The sequence below is a fragment of the Oryctolagus cuniculus genome, chromosome 1 (genome assembly GCF_051225735.1).
Source record: "Oryctolagus cuniculus isolate XC-2025 breed Fujian yellow rabbit chromosome 1, ASM5122573v1, whole genome shotgun sequence".
In the NCBI taxonomy this organism is placed as follows: domain Eukaryota; kingdom Metazoa; phylum Chordata; class Mammalia; order Lagomorpha; family Leporidae; genus Oryctolagus; species Oryctolagus cuniculus.
In genome coordinates, this window is record NC_142867.1 from 2,846,618 (window position 1) to 2,864,104 (window position 17,487).

The following is a 17,487-nucleotide window of genomic DNA, read 5'->3' on the forward strand; positions in this document are numbered from 1 at the left end:
CCACTGTGGGAGACAGAGACGTCCCCCCAGGACCCGACGCCACTTCACACGGAGCCACCGTGGGAGACAGGGACCCGACGCCACGTCACACGGAGCCACCGTGGGAGACAGGGACCCGACACCACGTCACACGGGGCCACTGTGGGAGACAGAGACGTCCCCCCAGGACCCAACGCCGCTTCACACGGAGCCACCGTGGGAGACAGAGACGTCCCCCAAGGACCCGACGCCACGTCACACGGAGCCACCATGGGAGACAGGGACCCAACGCCACGTCACACGGAGCCACCATGGGAGACAGGGACCCGACGCCACATCACACGGAGCCACCATGGGAGACAGAGACGTCCCCCCAGGACCCAACGCCGCTTCACACGGCACCACCGTGGGAGACAGAGACGTCCCCCAAGGACGCGACGCCACGTCACACGGAGCCACCGTGGGAGACAGGGACGTCCCCCAAGGACCCGACGCCGCTTCACGTGGAGCCACCGTGGGAGACAGAGACGTCCCCCAGGACCCGACGCCGCTTCACGTGGAGCCACCGTGGGAGAGAGAGACGTCCCCCAGGACCCGACGCCACTTCACACGGAGCCACCGTGGGAGACAGGGACGTCCCCCAGGACCTGAAGCCACTTCACACGGAGCCACCGTGGGAGAGAGACGTCCCCCAGGACCCGATGCCACCTCACGCGGAGCCTTCAAGGCCCCGAGCGAGGGCCAGCAGCCAATCTGCCTTTCTTTCCCTGCCGTCTCTGGCGACTCACTCCTGTGTCTGCTCGCCCAGCCACCCCGCCCGGCACCCACCTCCTACTGTTGGTTCATCTGTCTACTCACCAACCAGCCGTCCACCCACCCACCCAGCTACCCACCCGCCAAGCCATCCTCACCTGTCTATCAATCTATCCATCCATGCACACCCCCCACCATCCACCACCCCCCACCATCCGTCCATCCATCCATCCACCCCCCCACCATCCGACCATCCATCCATCCACCACCCCCCACCATCCATCCGTCCATCCATCCACCACCCCCCACCATCCGTCCATCCATCACCCCCCACCATCCATCCGTCCATCCATCCACCACCCCCCACCATCCGTCCATCCGTCCATCCGTCCATCCATCCATCCACCCCCCCTACCATCCGACCATCCATCCATCTACCACCCCCACCATCTGTCCATCCGTCCATCCGTCCATCCACCACCCCCCACCATCCGTCCATCCATCACCCCCCACCATCCGTCCATCCGTCCATCCACCCCCCCTACCATCCGTCCATCCATCCCTCCACCACCCCCACCATCTGTCCATCCGTCCATCCGCCCATCCACCACCCCCCACCATCCGTCAGTCCGTCCGTCCATCCATCCGTCATTACTCCCTGGCAGTCCCCAGGGGCCACACTGCCGAGACCTCAGAGTGGGTGGAGGGGGCAGCATTCCAGGGGGAGGGCCTGGCACTGCGCTTGCTGAGCCTGGCGCACGGCAGTGCCCAGTACATATTTCTTGAATAAGCAAACGAGCTAGCCCTGGCACCATCAGCTGAGAAGTCTTGAGATAAGAAATGTGGCCAGTGTGGGTGGAGGGGCCGGGGCCCGGAGGACAGCACCCAGCCAGAAGCGCACACGGCGGGTGAGGGGTCTGGGGTCGGGAGCCTTGTGAGGAGGAAGACATCAGCTCGGGGGGGGGGGTGAGGGCCACGAGCCTGGGCACCCAGCCCCTGGACTGCAGGGACCGGCGGGGGAGCTCTCCAGGCCGAGGGTCTCGGGCCGGTGCCAGATGCTGGACTACACACAACCAAATATGTCACTTGTGTGCTACATCAGACAGCGCCCGCGGCTGCATTCCGGGGCGGGCAAGTCGCATCAAGCAGCCCATGGACGGGGCCGGAGGGAGGCTGGGTAGGAACATTCCAGCCGTCGAGGGGGCTGGGCCCTGGGATTTGGGACGAGGCCGCCATGGTGAGGCTGCGGCCACCCACCGCCTGCGGAAGGAGCAGCCGTGGGGGCAAGAGCTGGGGACGAGGCCAGGGTTTGTGGGGAAGTGAGAGAGGCTAAGCAGAGAGGGCGCCCGTGCGGGACAGCCGTCCTGAGCTCCCGGGGGCGGCTGTGGAGGCGCCTGGGGCTGGGGGTGGGGACCGAGGCTGTGACGGCCACCGCAGAGGGAGAGGCCGTTTCGGTTCTCAAAGTGTGTCCCCCAGAACAGCCGCACGGCCCCTTCCCATCCCAAGCTTCCCTGTTGGGCCGGCAAGTTCCCAGCTGTGCCTGGGGGTCCTGGGGTTATCTGCCCCACAGCAGCTCGGGGTGAGGCCGGTGCCAAGATGTGACCCCGGGCAGAGGGGGAGGGCCCTGGGGGCAGGGGATCCTGCTGTGGAGGCCCCCCCAGCGCCCCGCCCACACCCAGCCCCGCCCCTCTCACCCACTCACTTTTCTGTCGTTGAACTCCACACTGTCACCCTCGTAGTCTCCCTGGAAAAGAGAGGGAAAACTCAGCACCAGCGAGGCGCCCAGGAGGTTCCAGAACGGAACCCAGCCTGGAGACAGCGACACCTGGAGCCTGCGTGGCCTGCACCCCTCCTCCTCTGCCCAAAACATCCGAAGTCCCTGTAGGCTGCCCAGCCTGCCCCCGGGCCTCCCCGGCCACACTGAGAGACGGACTCAGACAGGAGCTGTGGTCAGTCCTTGGTGCCGGCCACGTGGGACAAAGGGGGCTTTGGGGGTGCCGAGGGAGCTGCAGCCACGGCGTGAACCTGTGTCCCACCTGCTGGACAGTCCCAGTGTCCAGCCCCAGTGTCCTGTCTCAGTTGTGCCCCTACTGGTGTCCCCAGAGAGAGGCTACATTACACGGGCATCATACACCTGGGCTGGTGAGCTCAACACGCCCATTCTACAGATGGAAACACCGAGACTCAGGGAAGCCCAGCCTGCCCACACCTGGGAAGAGGAGCCGGACAGTGGGCAGTCGGCGTCTGACACAGCAACTGAAGGCAGCAGGGGGAGAAACGGGCATCCCAGAACTCTGCCTGGCACCTCCCCGCTCAGCGGCAACCAGGAGGACTTGACCAAGCACCCAAGGGGGCAGCCTCGTGGCTGGCCTTGGCACCAGACGCTCCCACAGCAGCTCCGTCGCCCTGGCCACCCAGCCCGTCTCGTCTCGCTCTCCCGGTGTTTGTTTTCGTGGCTGAGATGGCCACGGGTCTGCGTGCTGGTGGCCTCAGTGACCCTGGGGCGTGCGAGCCAACCAGGAGGAAGCCAGGGAACCGCTGAGCAGCCGACGCAACGGCAGCTCCCTTCTGTGAGGCTGGCGGTCCCAGGCACGTCCTGAGGCCGCGCTCCCGCGAGGCACCACCCGCCTGGTGGCAGCTCCCTGCGCCTTGTCCGAGGAGAGTCTCACTGGACGCAGGGAAGGGTGGGTGGATGGATGACTGCCGTAAGTGGGGGCAGGGAGGCCACAGGCAGGAGGGCAGCTCACACCAAGGAAGATGGACGCAGACGTGGAGAGCCAGGGCGCCCAGCATGCAGTGGCGTCTACTAACGTCTGCCCTGATTAGGAATACGGGGCCTGTGGCTCCGTCCAGGATGTTAGCAGCCTTGGAATGGAAAGTGCTCTGGGTGAAAAATGCCCCCACTCCCAGCAACGCCCAAAGCTGCGCGGGCGTGGCTGCTGGAGCGCCCAGCCTGTCTCCCGTCCCTGGAGTGGGGACGGACCTCACGTGGCAGCTCCCCCCGCTGCATAGGGCGCAGCGACGCCCACAACCAGGCAGGCCCTCTGCGTGGGACACGGATTCGCGTGGGACTGGCTGTGTGACAGCGGGCGAGAGCGAGGGCACCTGGGGCAGCTGCTTAAACCGCACATCAGCTCCCGCCGGGATGTGCAGGTGAGGGGCTGGGAGGCGGGGAGGGCGAGGGGGTGGCGCTGCCAGGGGAGGGGCACGGCTTTGCCCCGCTCCCCCGGGGCTGTGCGGCCTCTGGGTCTGTGTCCGCACTGGGCCAATGAGACGAAGCCCCAGCGAAACACCGCGCTGGGCACACAGCGGGTTCTCAGGAGGGTTGGCCCCTCCCTTCCCTCCTAAGACCTTAAGGGACGCCAGTGCAAAGACCAGGCGTGGGCGTGGCTCTAGGCTGCCTGTGCCCTGTGCGGGGGGCCCTGGGGGGCTGTGTTCCGGGTGCACACAGTGGGGCTGAACAAATCCCATGGGGAAGCCAGACAGAGGCAGGAGAGGAGGAGCCGCCCCCAGGACCTGGGGCTCAGAGCCCACCCTCCTGACATTGCCAGAGAGGCCCCCTGACTCAGCCAGTGCAAAGCCACGTGCGTTTCCCCAGTAACTACGGAGCGCTCACAGCCAGGCCACCCTGAAGTGGCACACTCAGGAGGTGGCCCACAGCTGGCAGAGGGCGGGAGAGACCAGCTGGGGCGGGGCGGGGGGGGGGGTCCGCCGAGACTGCGGCCGTGGAGGGAGGAGCACAGAACGGTGTGTGCGGGGGCACCCAGGGGGGACGCTGGGCTGGGCCACCCCAGACCCCTGGCCCTGCAGAAGGGAGGCAGGCAGCAGGTGGCCCACCTGGGCCTTCCCCCAGCCCCGCCCCTGTGCTCCAGGGTCTCTCTCGGAGCCCTCTGGTACCCTGGCGGTCAGACAGGGCAAGCGACTGTCCCCCACTCACAGACAGTGGCACCGAGGCCCAGTAAGGACCACGGCTGCCCTGGTCAGCGCCAGTGAGAGGGAGTGGTGGGGCCTGGGACCTGGGCCCCCTGCCCCCTGGGCCCTGGTCTTGGGAGGGCAGTTCCGGAAGCTCCTCAGGTACAGAGACACACAGAGCCCCGGTCACCCGGCCAGGCCCCAGCCTGGGCACGGCGTCCGGCACAGGTGCCCTGGCTCACGGGGCCTGCACGGGGAACAGCAGAGGCCTGTGTGCTGCTGACATTTACGGGGAAAGCAAACAGGAAGCAGTGACCACAGGGCAATTGGCGCTCCCTGGGGGGGAGGAGGGGCGTGGCCACGGGGCTCTGCAGAAGCTGAGGACAAGCAGAGGCCAGCGGGGGTCAACAGTACTCACGTCGTGCAGCGGGTACGCGGCCGAGTAGACGCCGTTGGCCAGCAGGCTGGTGATGCCTTCAGAACAGAGGCAGACAGAGGGTTAGGACGGGGCAGGCCTCCCGGCCCACGGCCCAGAGCCGCCTCTCGGGCCCTCCCCGGGGCTGGGTTCCCGCTCAACCAGGGAGGAGAGGAGGGACGATGCTTGATTGGTGGAGTTGGCGAGAGACAGGAGAGACGCCCAGAGGCAGGCCCGCAGCCCGGCCCCGCTGCTCCAGGGCAAGCCTGCGCCGCAGGGGGGTCGCGAGAGCTGAATCACGCACGAAGCTGGGGAGCACGCATCCGACTTGGACTCAGGCCTCGGGCGGGCTGACGGACGGGAGGAGCCGGGGAGGCGCACACCGCACTTACCGTACTTCCCACACTTCCGCCTCTTACTTAGAAGGGCAGAGTCCTTCTTCCTTCCCTCTCCTTGCCCTGTTTGCACATCGGCTGTTAGTCCCACGCCAGGGCCCACAGGGACCAAAGCCGCATCTGGGGAGTAAGGGCGGGCGGCGGGCGAGGGGGCTCGCGGCCGCCCAGGGCCGCTGGGGGCACCGGGAAGGCGGCTGGGCCTTGCAGGGCGGGCTCAAGGGCCTGCGCTGGGGGTGTGAAAACCACAACGTGGGCATCCACTTGAGGAGTGGCCGTGGACCCCAGACCCAGGAGACAGCGGCGGAGGAGGGATCGGAGCCCCAGGGACGTGCGTGGGGGCTCTCGGGACTCTGGCCTCGCTGCCCACACGTAGGCAGGGACCAGAGCCATGGAGAATCGCCGCGGAATCCTGGGCTGGCGGAAGGGCCCTGCCAGGCTGCACACATGCCCGCTCATTCACGGCGGCCTGGGCCATGACCCCTGCCCGACAGCAGTGGGAAAACGCCCTTGGGATATCCTCGCAGACGCGGGCCATCTCCTCGGTCAGTGGCCTGGAGTGGTCGGAGGACGTGAGGGTGAGGGCTACACCACGCACACAGGGCAGGGCTCAACTCCGGTCAAGAAGCATGGCCGCCGAGCTCCCGCCTTCCTTACTGCCCTGCAGTGCGGCGGGCAGGGTGCGGCCGCAGGCCTCGGCCCGGGGGGGCCTCTCTAAGCGCCTGCTCAGACGCGGTCTCGCCAGACAGGCCTTCCCTGGACACAGCTCCCCGGCCCCCGCCCCGCTCTCACCCTGGCCAATCTGATTACTGGGGACAGGTTTCCTTCCCGGACAAGAAAAGTGCCCCCGGGAGCGGGGTGCGGGGAGCCTGGCGGGCAGCGGGAGGCCATCGGTCGAGGCACCAACGTTGAGTGGGGCACAGAGAAGAACCCCCCAAACCTGCGTTTCCAGAAACACAGCCCCCCTGCAGCAGAAGGGACCCGCTGGGGCCACAGAGCCCTGGGCTCAGAGCCACGGGGCTCCCTGTGCCTCGGCTTTGTCCCCGGGCAGGGACTCCAAGGTGCTCCCAACCCCGCCATCCCACTGGTCCCACCGCCCGTCCGCGATGCAGCCGCCTGGATCAGCCACTCCGGAGGCCCCGCCCACAGTGGGCTGGGCGATGGGGACAGCTCCCCTGGGCTCCCCTTGACTCCGGGATGAGTCCCTCCCCTAGAGCGATCCCGGGCCAGGACGATGGCCCTGAGACTGACCACTAGCCACGCAGGCCAGGGCCAAGGGCTTCGTTCCCGCCCTGGGCACTGGGCCGCCCCGGGCATCCTCACCCCGCTCCCTGCTCTGCGCTCCGGCTGCATAGGAAGCTATGGGGAAGATGGATGGGGGAGGGCCTCTGCAGGGCACACAGCCGCTCAGGAGGGGACAGAGGCCTGGGGTGGCGCTCCCTGGCTCTGCAGAGGCCGCCCCTGCTGTGGGCGGGGGCCCCGCCGGCCAGGCCCCCGCCTGCCGCGCTCGCGGGCAGAACTGCCTGTGTGGTTTGAGGGGCTCTGTCAGCCAGGACCCAGGAGCGCGGCTGGGACCGTTCCGCGGCGGCTTCTAGACTGGGGCTCTGAGCCGCGTCCTTCGGGAAGCTCATGCAAAGCGGAACTGAAAGCTAAGTCTACTTTGGTGCAGAGTATCTCCCAAACCCCGGGGCACCACTGGCTCGGTGGTGGAGACGCTGCTGCTTGCGATGCCTGGGTCCCGGCTCCACGTCTGCCCTCTAGCAGGTGCGCTGCCATCAACCCAGGGGTGCCGCAAGGACTTGGCTTCCTGCTAACCACTTGGGAGAGCGGGATGGCGTGCGGGTCTCCTGGCTTCAGCCTGGCCCAGCCTTGGCTGTTGTGGGCATTTAGGGAATGAACCAGAGGACGGAAGCTCTCTCTGTCTGTCTCCCATCCAAGTACTAACCAGGCCCGACCCTGCTTAGCTTCTGAGAGCGGACGGGATCGGGCGCATACGGCCGTGACTCTCTGTCTCTATCTTTCTCTGTGTCTCTGCCTTTCAAACAAATAAGAATAAATATTAAAATAATTTTTGAAATCTACACATCAGGAGTCCACAAAAAGTCCCTGGAAGATAAACGCTATGAAAAAAATATTGCACGAGTTACAATTTTTTTTGCACCAAAATAAACTTATCTTTAAATCCCATTTTCCATGAACTTTATAAAAATAAGCTTGTTCTTCTCTCGCTTTCTTTGTTAAAGATTTACTTGTGTGAAAGGCAAAGCAACGGGGTGGGGAGGGGCGGGACCGGCCCTCAGCTGGCTCGCTCCAGGAAGCAGGAACTCCCCCTGCGTCTCCCACGTGGGTGGCAGGGCCCTTGGGCTGCCCCCAGGTGTGCTAGCAGGGAGCTGGCTCGGACGTGCAGGCAGGACCCCAAGCAGGCACCCTGACACGGGGCGCGGGCATCCCAGGTGAGCTTGACCTGCGCCACGACGCCGTCCCCTCCGCCAGCTTCCCGAAGCACGAGCTCGGACCCGAGTGCCTTCCGACGCGGCCCTGGGCTCGCGCGGCCGCCTCCAGCCAGGGGCTGCTTGCCCGGGCTACGCCCCACCCCCACCCCCCTACAGAAGCCCCGTCGCCTTCCTGCTGGCCTGTGAGGGTCAAGGGACGGCTAAGAATCTGTGGTCACTGCGTGGGACCCTGTGCACACGCTCACAAACACGCAAGCCAAAGTGAAGGAGACGCCTGTGTTTAAAATGCCACGGCTGTAACCGTGCCAGGGCCCTGAGGGGGCGCTCTGGGTACACGCAGCGACAGTGACGCGGGCTTCACTCCAAGCCCCCAGCCCGCCGGCTGCCTCCCACCCAGAGGCTGCTGGGAAACCAGCGCCGAGCTCAGAGATGTCCTCACCCATGCTGTACTTGGCTTTGGTGCACGTGGTCCTCTTCAGAATCTCGTAGACCTGTTGGAGAGGGGTGAGCAGACGGTCACCCAGCCAGGCCACCCCCGCCACCCCCGCTGGGTCCCCAGCAGACACCGGGCTTTTCGAAGGAGCAATCCCTGGGGCTCAGGACTCCCAAGCCCTGCAGAGCGCGAGGCTGGCACAGGCCGTGGGCTCCAGGGAGCAGGGTCCCTCACGCCCCAGACGGGAGAGCTCCCCGCTCACGGGGGGAGGAGAGGCCCTGCCCACAGGCCCGGGGCCCTCCTGGGAGCTGTGCGGGATCTCACACAGCCCGTGCAGTGAGCTCACCCACCCTTTCCACCGAGGCACAGGTGGGACTAAGGCCACTCCCAGACACAGAATGTTCTAGAAAGCTGCGGTGAGGGGTGGGGACAGGTCTTGGGATTGCCTGCCGGGCTGTGTTGGCAGGGGGCTTCGTGGCTCCCAGCTCCCGACGCTCCCCCAGACACACACCTAGTGCACTGCTTCGCGGGGTGGCCCAGGAGCCACCGTGGGTGCTGGGAGACCTGGGACAAGTGACGCCAGCACCGCGGGGCGCGAGTCACGGGCCCAGCCCCACGGACGTGCGCGGTTCTCTGCAGAGCCCCCTCCCCGCTGCCTGTCTGGGCGTGCCTCCACCTCCCGGCTGCTTCTCGCTCCCTCCCCCTCCCGCAGCCCCCGGCCTCCGTGCCGCAGGGGACGCCTGTCCACCCTGAAGCACCTGACTCCTGCCCACCGTGTGTGTCACCACGTGCTCACCGCCTGTCCCTCCCACCTCCACAAACACCCGCCGCACCAGGGAAGGACCCCCCCCCCCAGCTGCCCTCATGGCTCCCTCCCCACCGCCCACCTCGCCCGTTACCACCTGCTCCCTGGCCTGGGGCCCCCTTCACAAGCCGTGGCCCCACCTTGCCCTCTACCTGCCCCCTCCCCCTCCGTGCGGCCCTGGAAGTGACTGCTAGTTCTCCGGCCCTGACCACGTCCTCCTGTGGCTCCCTAGTGCTACAGACCGAACATCTGAGACCCAACACCCACACACTGGGCCCCTCGCGCCTGGAGCCTGCCGGGCTGCGCCCCCACATCTGGAGTGGAGCGGCCGCGTGGAGGGCAGTGGGGGTGCTGTGAGCCGTGCACACCCGCGCCAATGCTGCGACGCTAGCCTTCACGCCCAGGAGGCCTGGCAAACGGGGGCCAGGCCCTGGGAGGGGAGCCGGCGCCCACAGCCTGCCCGCCCCTCCCCGCCGGAAGTCAGCGGACACGTGGGTGGCTCAGAGTGCCGACGATGGTGACGCCATCCCAGGGATCACAAACCCAACTCACAGCAGGTGCTCCGCCCGCCTGCCCCCCTCGACGGTCTACAGCTGCCCCGGCCCCCAGGGGCATTCCACAACACCCCCCAGACAGCGTACAAAGTCGGGTGCACAAGGAAGGGTCTTCAAAGAGTTCACAAAGCCGTGCATGAAGGGAAAGCCATGCAGTTCGCAGCGGCTTCCTGACTCCATCTCCCTACCGACTCTCATTCATTCATTCATGAGAGGCAGAGGCCAGGGAACCCCACCTGCTGGTTCACCTCCCAGACGCCTGTTGGCAGCCAGGCCTGGGCACGGCTGAAGCTGGGACCCAGCACAGAGCTCCCACGCTGGGGGCAGGGACCCGAGGACGCGAGCCGCCCCCAGTGCCTCCTGGCGTGTGCGCCAGCAGGAACACTGGGAGGACCCAGGTGGGGGCGTCAGCTGGCATCGCAACTGCGAGGCCAAACGCGTGCCCTCCACAAGCACCCGTGTTCTGAGTCCTGGCGTGGGGCTCTGTCCACGGGGGGCTGCTGCAGCTTTATCCCTGTCGCAGTGACGTGGAAAACGGGAAGCCACGTAGGCCAACCCTGCAGGGGGCTCCCAGGCGGCCACGAGAGACAAGCATCGCCTCTTCCGGACACGGGGCCAGCCCCGAGTTCCAGCCAGGGGGCGCCTCGTCGCTCATCGGCAGGAGGCCTAATCGCTAACGCTAACGAGCAGCTCCGTCAGTAGGGAGAATCCCAGCAGCCGCTCGGTGCCCGCTCGGCGCCCGCGTCTCGCTCTCCACGGGGCCAGCGTCCTCATTCTGACGCACGCTCCGCGACCCCCCTGAGGGCACGAGGCCGGGAGAGGGCCAAGAGCAGACGGCACCCAGATGTGCCCGTCCTGGCTGCACGGCCGCCCCGCACGGACTCCCTGCTCGCTGTGCAATGGTGCAGGACAGAGGACGGCAGCGAGGGCTCGGCTGCCGGTTAGGTTCTGGCTGAGACACAAACTGGGTCCCGAGCCATGCACAGGCCCAGCTTGGCAGGTGGACAACTTGGCGCTGTCTGACCGGTAAACATTAAGCCAGCACCTTGAGCAGGGCAGGGTGGCCTGGTCAGACTTCAAACCTCGGGAGCTCGTCTGTGCCTCTACCAGAAACCCCAGGCTGGGGGCCTGAACGCCGGGCTCATGGCACCGAGCCCACGGGCAACAAAGGCAGGGAAGCCGGCCGAAGTCCGTCCCTCGAGGGCTCCCCTACGCTGCTTCAGTTCCCGCTGCTCTGCTGTGTCCCGCGCACCTGCTCTGAGCCGGCCCCGGGCGGCAGCCCTCCCCTGGGCCCCTCGCTGCCCTCTCGTCTCATTATTCTAATTATTTCTGTCACAGGCAATTAGAGCCGGCCGCTCCCGCAGGAGTGTCGGGAAAATGAAATGATCATTGGCTTCCCCAGGGCCGCTGTGTGCACACACGCGATACTCACGATTGTGCTCCGTGTTTTGCTGTCGAAAAACGAGTCCTTGTCGGACAGGTCAAACCTGCGGGAGAATTGGGGGGACACAGGACTCGGATCACCAGCGGTGAACCCTGGAGCCCAACGCCCAGGAGAACCACCCTTGGCCCGTAGCGGCCACCTGGACACGGGCGTGGCTCTGCGCGCACACAGCAGGTGCGAGCCGTCTGCCCCTGGTGCCTGGAGCGGTCTGCTGAGCCACCCCTGCTCCGGAGACCCCCAAGGGGCAGCTGAGCCCCTGCTGCTTTGGGAGACGCCCTCAAGGTCTACGCTTCAATGCTGAGGGGGCAGCTCAAGGGTCCCGGGGTGACCAGTCTCCCTGGAGCGCCCCCTGGCATGGGGCCAGCTGCCTTGGGCTGCAGAGAGATGGCCGGAGGCTTCCTCTGAGCGGAGGGCATCCTGGGAATAGCTACTCGCTGCCCACGGTTCCTGGGGGGAGCTGGGGAGGCTGGCTGGGGGGGTTTCCATTGGCAGGTGAACCGGCGCTGACCAGGTGGACCAGGTGGGCCTGAGGAGAGGCTGCCTCCCTCTGAAGCCCTGGGGGCCGGGCCCTGGAGCTGGGGGCCGCTTCCTTCCTGCTGGGCCCCCACCAGGATTGGTAACAGCAGGTGATGCCTGCCCCTCCGACACACAGGGACCCCAGCATCGCTGGGACAGACTAGGCTCAGGCCCTCTCCCCTGCCCTTTCTTCCACTCCGGAGGCCAGCGGCGTCCAGGAACCCTCCTGTCCCCCCTCCCCCAGGCCCCCTGTGTTGCCAGAGCCCAGCTTCCTGTTCCCAGCTGTGCCCAGCGAGGCCCAGGTAGGCTGGCCTGCAGCCTGGCTGACCCAGGTGGCTACGCCCCAGTGCCCTTAGGAGCGGGGGGAGGGACGGTCCCATGACAGGTGAGGCACTGCCAGGCAACAGGGACCGTGGGAGCCCTGGGGATGCCTTCAGCCCACGCTTCCAGGAGGGAAGGGAGAGGGAGGCTCCCTGCGGCTTACGGCTGCTGGGAGGCAGGAGGCACGGTCAGCCCGACCTGGCCAGCGGTCCCCAAAAGTCCGAGCAGGAGGGGTGGGAGTCCCCCAAGGAGGACCAACCAACCCGTGCACCCCCAGATCCTCAGCAAACAGCAACCTTGTGGTCATTTTCACGGCCACTTCCGGGCTCAGCAGCACGCCCAGGGGCCAGGGTCCCTCCCCTCTGTGGACCCTGCACAGAGCCCGTGGGGGCAGGGCGGGGCGGACCCACTTACAGGTGCTGCTTCTCGCGGGAGAAGGGGTAGGAGAGCCTCTTGGTGGTCTGGGGCCTGTGCTCGGCCACCTTGGGCTGGATGGGGTCTGTGAGTTTCTGGAACACGGAGTTGATCTTTTTCAGGAGGCCGTGGGTCTCGTTGATGTGATACATCTGTGGGCACCGAGGGGCGGGTGAGCGGTCGGCCTGCGCGCCGGGCCCCACCACCCCCGGCCCAGAGCTCAGCTCCGGTGCGTCCCAGGGCAGCTGCCGTCCGCACCACGCCGGGGGCCTGGGAGCCCAGGGCTGACCGGCTGCGGGCGTGGCCTCTTTGGGCCCCCGTCCACAGAACACGCGATGCCAGGCCAAGCACTGCTGTCAGAATGCCTTTTTTTTTTTTTTTTTTTGACAGGCAGAGTGGACAGTGAGAGAGTCAGAGACAGAGAGAAAGGTCTTCCTTTTTCCATTGGTTCACCCCCCAAATGGCTGTGTGCTGTGCCGATCCAAAGGCAGGAGCCAGGTGCTTCTCCTGGTCTCCCATGGGGTGCAGGGCCCAAGCACCTGGGCCATCCTCCACTGCACTCCCAGCCACAGCAGAGAGCTGGCCTGGAAGAGGGGCAACCGGGACAGGATCTGGTGCCCCGACCGGGACTAGAACCTGGTGTGCCGGCGCCACAAGGCAGAGGATTAGCCTAGTGAGCCGCGGCGCCAGCCTCCAGACTGCCTTTTTGCAATAAAGTTTTCAGAGATGAAAGACAAAAAAAATCCTAGCAAGCCAGGAAATGTGACTAAAATGAGCCTGAAAAACTCGCTGCGACCCCACACACACCAACGCAGAGTGCAATGTGTCTTGTGTTGATGACGGACACCATCAGGGTCTGCACCCGCCCCCAACTCCGTGGGACCTGGCCTGAGTCTGGAGACCGCCCGTGGCTGCCCCTTACTCTCCACCATCGGGACTCGGGACCCCAACAGCGCCGTGGCCACAGCCCCGTGGCCGACTGCCGAGGGGTCTTGAGGCACACGCGGCCCTGCCCACCTTCTTCGTGGGCATCTTCAGCTTCAGGAACTCCGCCTCTCTGCACAGCACAGTCCAGGGTGCGTGGATTTTCACGAAGCCGACCCCGTGGATCTTGGTCTAGGAGGCAAGGAGAGGAGTGGCATTGAAAACCGTTTCCGCCTGGGGCACACCTGCCCGGCCGCTGCCGCCAGCCGCACTCGACCTGGACAGCCGCCGGGACCAGCCCCCAGCAGCACGGGAGGAGGGTCCGGAGTACGCCCCAGGGGCACACACTGCTGTGGGTTCAGGGAGTTTAGCTGAGGGCCCCTCCCACCAGCCTGGGACACAACGGCGTGGACCCCGGGACCCTCGGCTCGGAACTGGTTCCCCAAGCGGGGCTGACGACGGCCCCCAGTGGGCATCTTCCCTCTGTGGGGTCAAGGCTGTGTCTCTGCCATCTCCTGGCCTAAGGCCCACGTCAGCCAAGCTCAAGCCCGGCTCCTCGTGGATCAGCCACTCCTCGCCAAGTCCTACACAGCCCCAACCAACAGCCGTGGCCCCACGTGGGGGTTGGGAGCAGCACCCACCGGGGGCTCTGTAGGTGCCGACTCCATCACCCCAGAGATAAAGACGTCACTGCTGCCCCCTTTACAGATGGGAACACTGAGGCTTGGGAGGCAAGGCTGCCTCGGCGTCCTGACTCACGGCCGGCAGGTGCACTGTCCAAGGACAGGGACCCCAACCGTGCAGGCTGGGCCGCGTCTCCCTCCCCAGAATTCACAGCTAAGACACCGTTTACCAGGTGACACAGGGCCCCGCCGGCCCTCCGTGGCTGCCCTGCTACCGAGAGCTCCTCGCTCTCGGCACAGAAACTGACAACGCCGAGCACACTGCCCGTGGGCTGCGGGCTCCTCGTCCTCCGGGCCTTGGGCCGAGGTCCTTCCTGCAGTTCTGGGCCACGAAGGAGTTCAGCAGAAGGCTGGGGGGAGAGCGCTGGGCCCCGGGCCCCAGGTGCAGAGCGGCCAGCTCCGATCCGCGAGCCGGCCACGGCTCTGGGCGGCGCCCCGTGAGCACCGGGTGGGCGTGAGGCACCCGCAGGGCGTGAGGCACCCGCACAAGGGACTGTTCCACACTGCTGGCAAGTGGGCGCGGAGCCGAAGAAACCTGGGGTGACTTCCAAGCAAACCAGGTCTGCAGTGGGTGAAACAGACGCCCCGGTGAGCGCCGGGGCCCGTGGCGGTGACGTCTGTGCCCGGGCAGAGCTGAGCAGTTTGGGCGAAGATCCGGGAGCCAGAGGACAGAGCGGGGCCAGCTTGGTTGCCACTGGCTCCCCCCAAGTCCCACCTGAGGAAGTGGGACCCGCACCCAGCTCGACGTCCTGCCCCTCGTCTCTCCTCTGCCAGACGCCGACAGCAGAGGCCGCCGCCCGGGGCCAGCCCACGGCTCACTCAGCTCGGGGCTGGGGCCTGGCCGGCCCTGCTGCCCACAGCCTGCACAGCCTGTGCTCGGAATGAATGAATGACCGGCAACAGCGATCCTGCCGGCGACAGAAGCTAAATCCGCTGGGCTCTCCCCACGTGCCGGCCCTGCCCGGCACACTTGGCTTCTGATCTTTCACTCAGAGAGCCTGAGGACGCTCCGGCCCAACACTGTGCCCATCTCACAGCTACGCACACCAAGGCCCGGAGCTGTGGACTGCTGTCACAATGGGCCACAAAGCAGGCGGCTTCCAAACAGCCAGGCAAGTCGGCCGCCGGCGTGTGGGCGGGGCTGCGCTCACCCAGAGACTGCCGGGGAGGCGCCTTCCTGTCTTGTGCAGGGTCCGGGGTCCCAGGCCCTCCTTGCCTGTGCCGCCTCACCCCACCCCTGCTGGAGTCCATGGCAAAGCTCACTCTGCCTTGCGGGGTCCCGGCAGAGTCAGGACAACCTCATCCCAGGACGAGTCCCTTATTCTACCCGCAAAGACCTGCTTCCGGGGGGGGGGGGCGGACATGGGCCAGCAGGGAGCTGCTGTGTGGCTGTGTGGGCGCCTCGAGGCCTGAGGCGGGGGAGGGGCACCCTGCCCACCCCCCACCTCGCCCCATCAACTGTGTGGCGTCACCCGACTTCCCGCAGAGGGGTCTCAGATGTCCAATGCGGCTTAGAAGTCAGGACAGAGAGGGACGGGCTCAGGGCGGCCTCCCCCTGCCCACGCCCACCTCCGTGCACAGTCCCCTGGGCCAAGCAGCTCAGCACCCCACCCCCAGCGCCGGGCCGCTGTGAGGGTCCCCTGCCTGGCAGCACCAAGGCTGGGAGGGAGGCCCAGAGCCCACGTGCGGTGGAACCTCCTCTTCCTGCCGCGGCCCCAGGTTTATTTCTGGGCTCTGCTCGCTGCCCGCGGAGACCCGGGATGCACTGTCCCCGCCCAGGGAGGGCTCCGGCGCGGGGGCGTGGAGCCGGTGCCTGCTGCTGCCGCCCTGGGAAAAGGCCCGTCTCTGTTTTCGCCAGCGACGCGGTCTCCAGGGAAAACATCTGGCCAGGCTTGGGAAAGGGGTCGTGGGACCAGCTCGGCAAACACACACACACGCACGCACACACACGCACACGCACACGTGGGACCAGCTCGTCAAACACAAACACACACGCACAGACACGCACATGCACATGTGGGACCAGCTTGGCACACACACACACGCACATGCACACACATGTGGGACCAGCTCGGCAAACACACACGCACGCACACGCACGCACACACACGCACACGTGAGACCAGCTCGTCAAACACACACACACGCACAGACACGCAACACACACACATGCACATGTGGGACCAGCTCGGCAAACACACACGCACGCACACACACACACACGCACACACACGTGGGACCAGCTCAGCAAACACGCGCACACACACGCACGCATGCGGGACGCTTCAGGCCGGGTGCCCAGCCTGCCCGCAGACGCGCACAGAGATGCCGCGGCCCTGCCCCCCCCCAGCCCGGACCCCTCGGGTTGGGGCTCTGCTGGCCACAGACCTGCCGAGGCTGAGAATCGCGGCCGCGGGCGGGGGCTCTGAAGGAACCGGTCAGCACAGAGAGACCACACACAGGTGCTCCAAGTCCTCTGGCGGAGCCAGGTCCAGACACCCACTGAAGGCTGCACAGGTCCCAGGGGAGGCGCGCTGACTCCAGCTGACCCCCGCCCCGTCCCTCACACGCCCTGCAGGCTGCATGGGAGCCGCACTCACCGCCGAGCCCAGGGCCGTGAGAAAGGCTGCGGCCTCACAGGCCACGGTGCACAGGACAACACCAGGGCGGGGCACCACCGCGGCGCCGCCATCGCCACCGAGGCCGGGGACTCCGTGTGCGCGCTCCTCCGCGGCCGGAGCGGGATTGCTTCTGGCGTTTTGCAGCCACAAGACAGAAGAAAACCAAAGACAAAGCCAGCAAAAAAGCCCCCTGGGGGAGTCATGGTGACCCAGGACGCCAAGGGGTCCCTCCCGCGGCCCGCAGGCCCGCGTGTCCGCCACGGTGGTGGAGCTGGCAGCCGACAGACGCCACCCTCCTGGAGGTCAGGCTTGGAAACTGGGGGCTCCGCAGGCGGCTTCCCCGCGGCTCTGGGCGGTGCTGCGCCCTCGCCCACCCTCGTCCTCCAATGCGCTCCACTCCCCGCAGAGAATCGGCGGTCCCGCACCCTGGCGGGAGGGAGCGAAGGCCTGAGGGCCACGGAGCCACCAAGGGGGCCTCCCCGAAGCAGCTCCTGGTGGGAACCGGGGGCCATGCACAGGGGAGGGGCTCGAGCCCCTTTCCCACCCAGCACAGCCAGGCCGCCTGTGTGGCCACGGGGGGCCGACAGCCACCCCCGCAGGGCCTTGGGAGCCCACACCTGGAGGGCACGGTCCTCTTCCTGCCCGGCTCCCGGTGCGGATGTGTGGCCGCCACACCCCGTCTCCTGGGATCGCGGGCGCAGGAGAGCTGGTGGGAGGGGCCAGACGGCACCAGTGCCTGCGGGTCTGGGTTCCCCACCAGGATGGGCTTCCTGGGCCGTCCCACAGCGCAGGTGCGTCTGCCCGTCCCTGCCGGCACGCGGCTCCTAGGCTGGCTCTGTCTCTGGTGTGTCCCGGGGACAGAGCCCGG

The 17,487-nt window shown here is 66.8% G+C and overlaps 1 protein-coding gene across 13 annotated transcripts in view; it reads right to left on the reverse strand.

Annotated features, from left to right (window-relative positions):
- The window catches only part of ANO1 (anoctamin 1), a 152,338-nt gene that overhangs the window by 45,070 nt on the left and 89,781 nt on the right, over positions 1-17,487 (reverse strand). For 9 of the 13 annotated variants that reach the window (XM_070062301.2, XM_070062161.2, XM_089307309.1 and 6 more), the window contains 7 exons: positions 13,409-13,507; positions 12,392-12,543; positions 11,129-11,183; positions 8,344-8,395; positions 5,452-5,517; positions 5,063-5,118; positions 2,435-2,476 (listed from right to left, as the gene is read on the reverse strand). In XM_070062301.2, coding sequence (XP_069918402.1) covers positions 2,435-2,476; positions 5,063-5,118; positions 5,452-5,517; positions 8,344-8,395; positions 11,129-11,183; positions 12,392-12,543; positions 13,409-13,507 — 522 coding nt within the window. The remainder of the gene's footprint in view (positions 1-2,434; positions 2,477-5,062; positions 5,119-5,451; positions 5,518-8,343; positions 8,396-11,128; positions 11,184-12,391; positions 12,544-13,408; positions 13,508-17,487) is intronic. The other 4 variants (XM_070062429.2, XM_070062232.2, XM_070062357.2 and 1 more) reach the window with 1 other exon arrangement.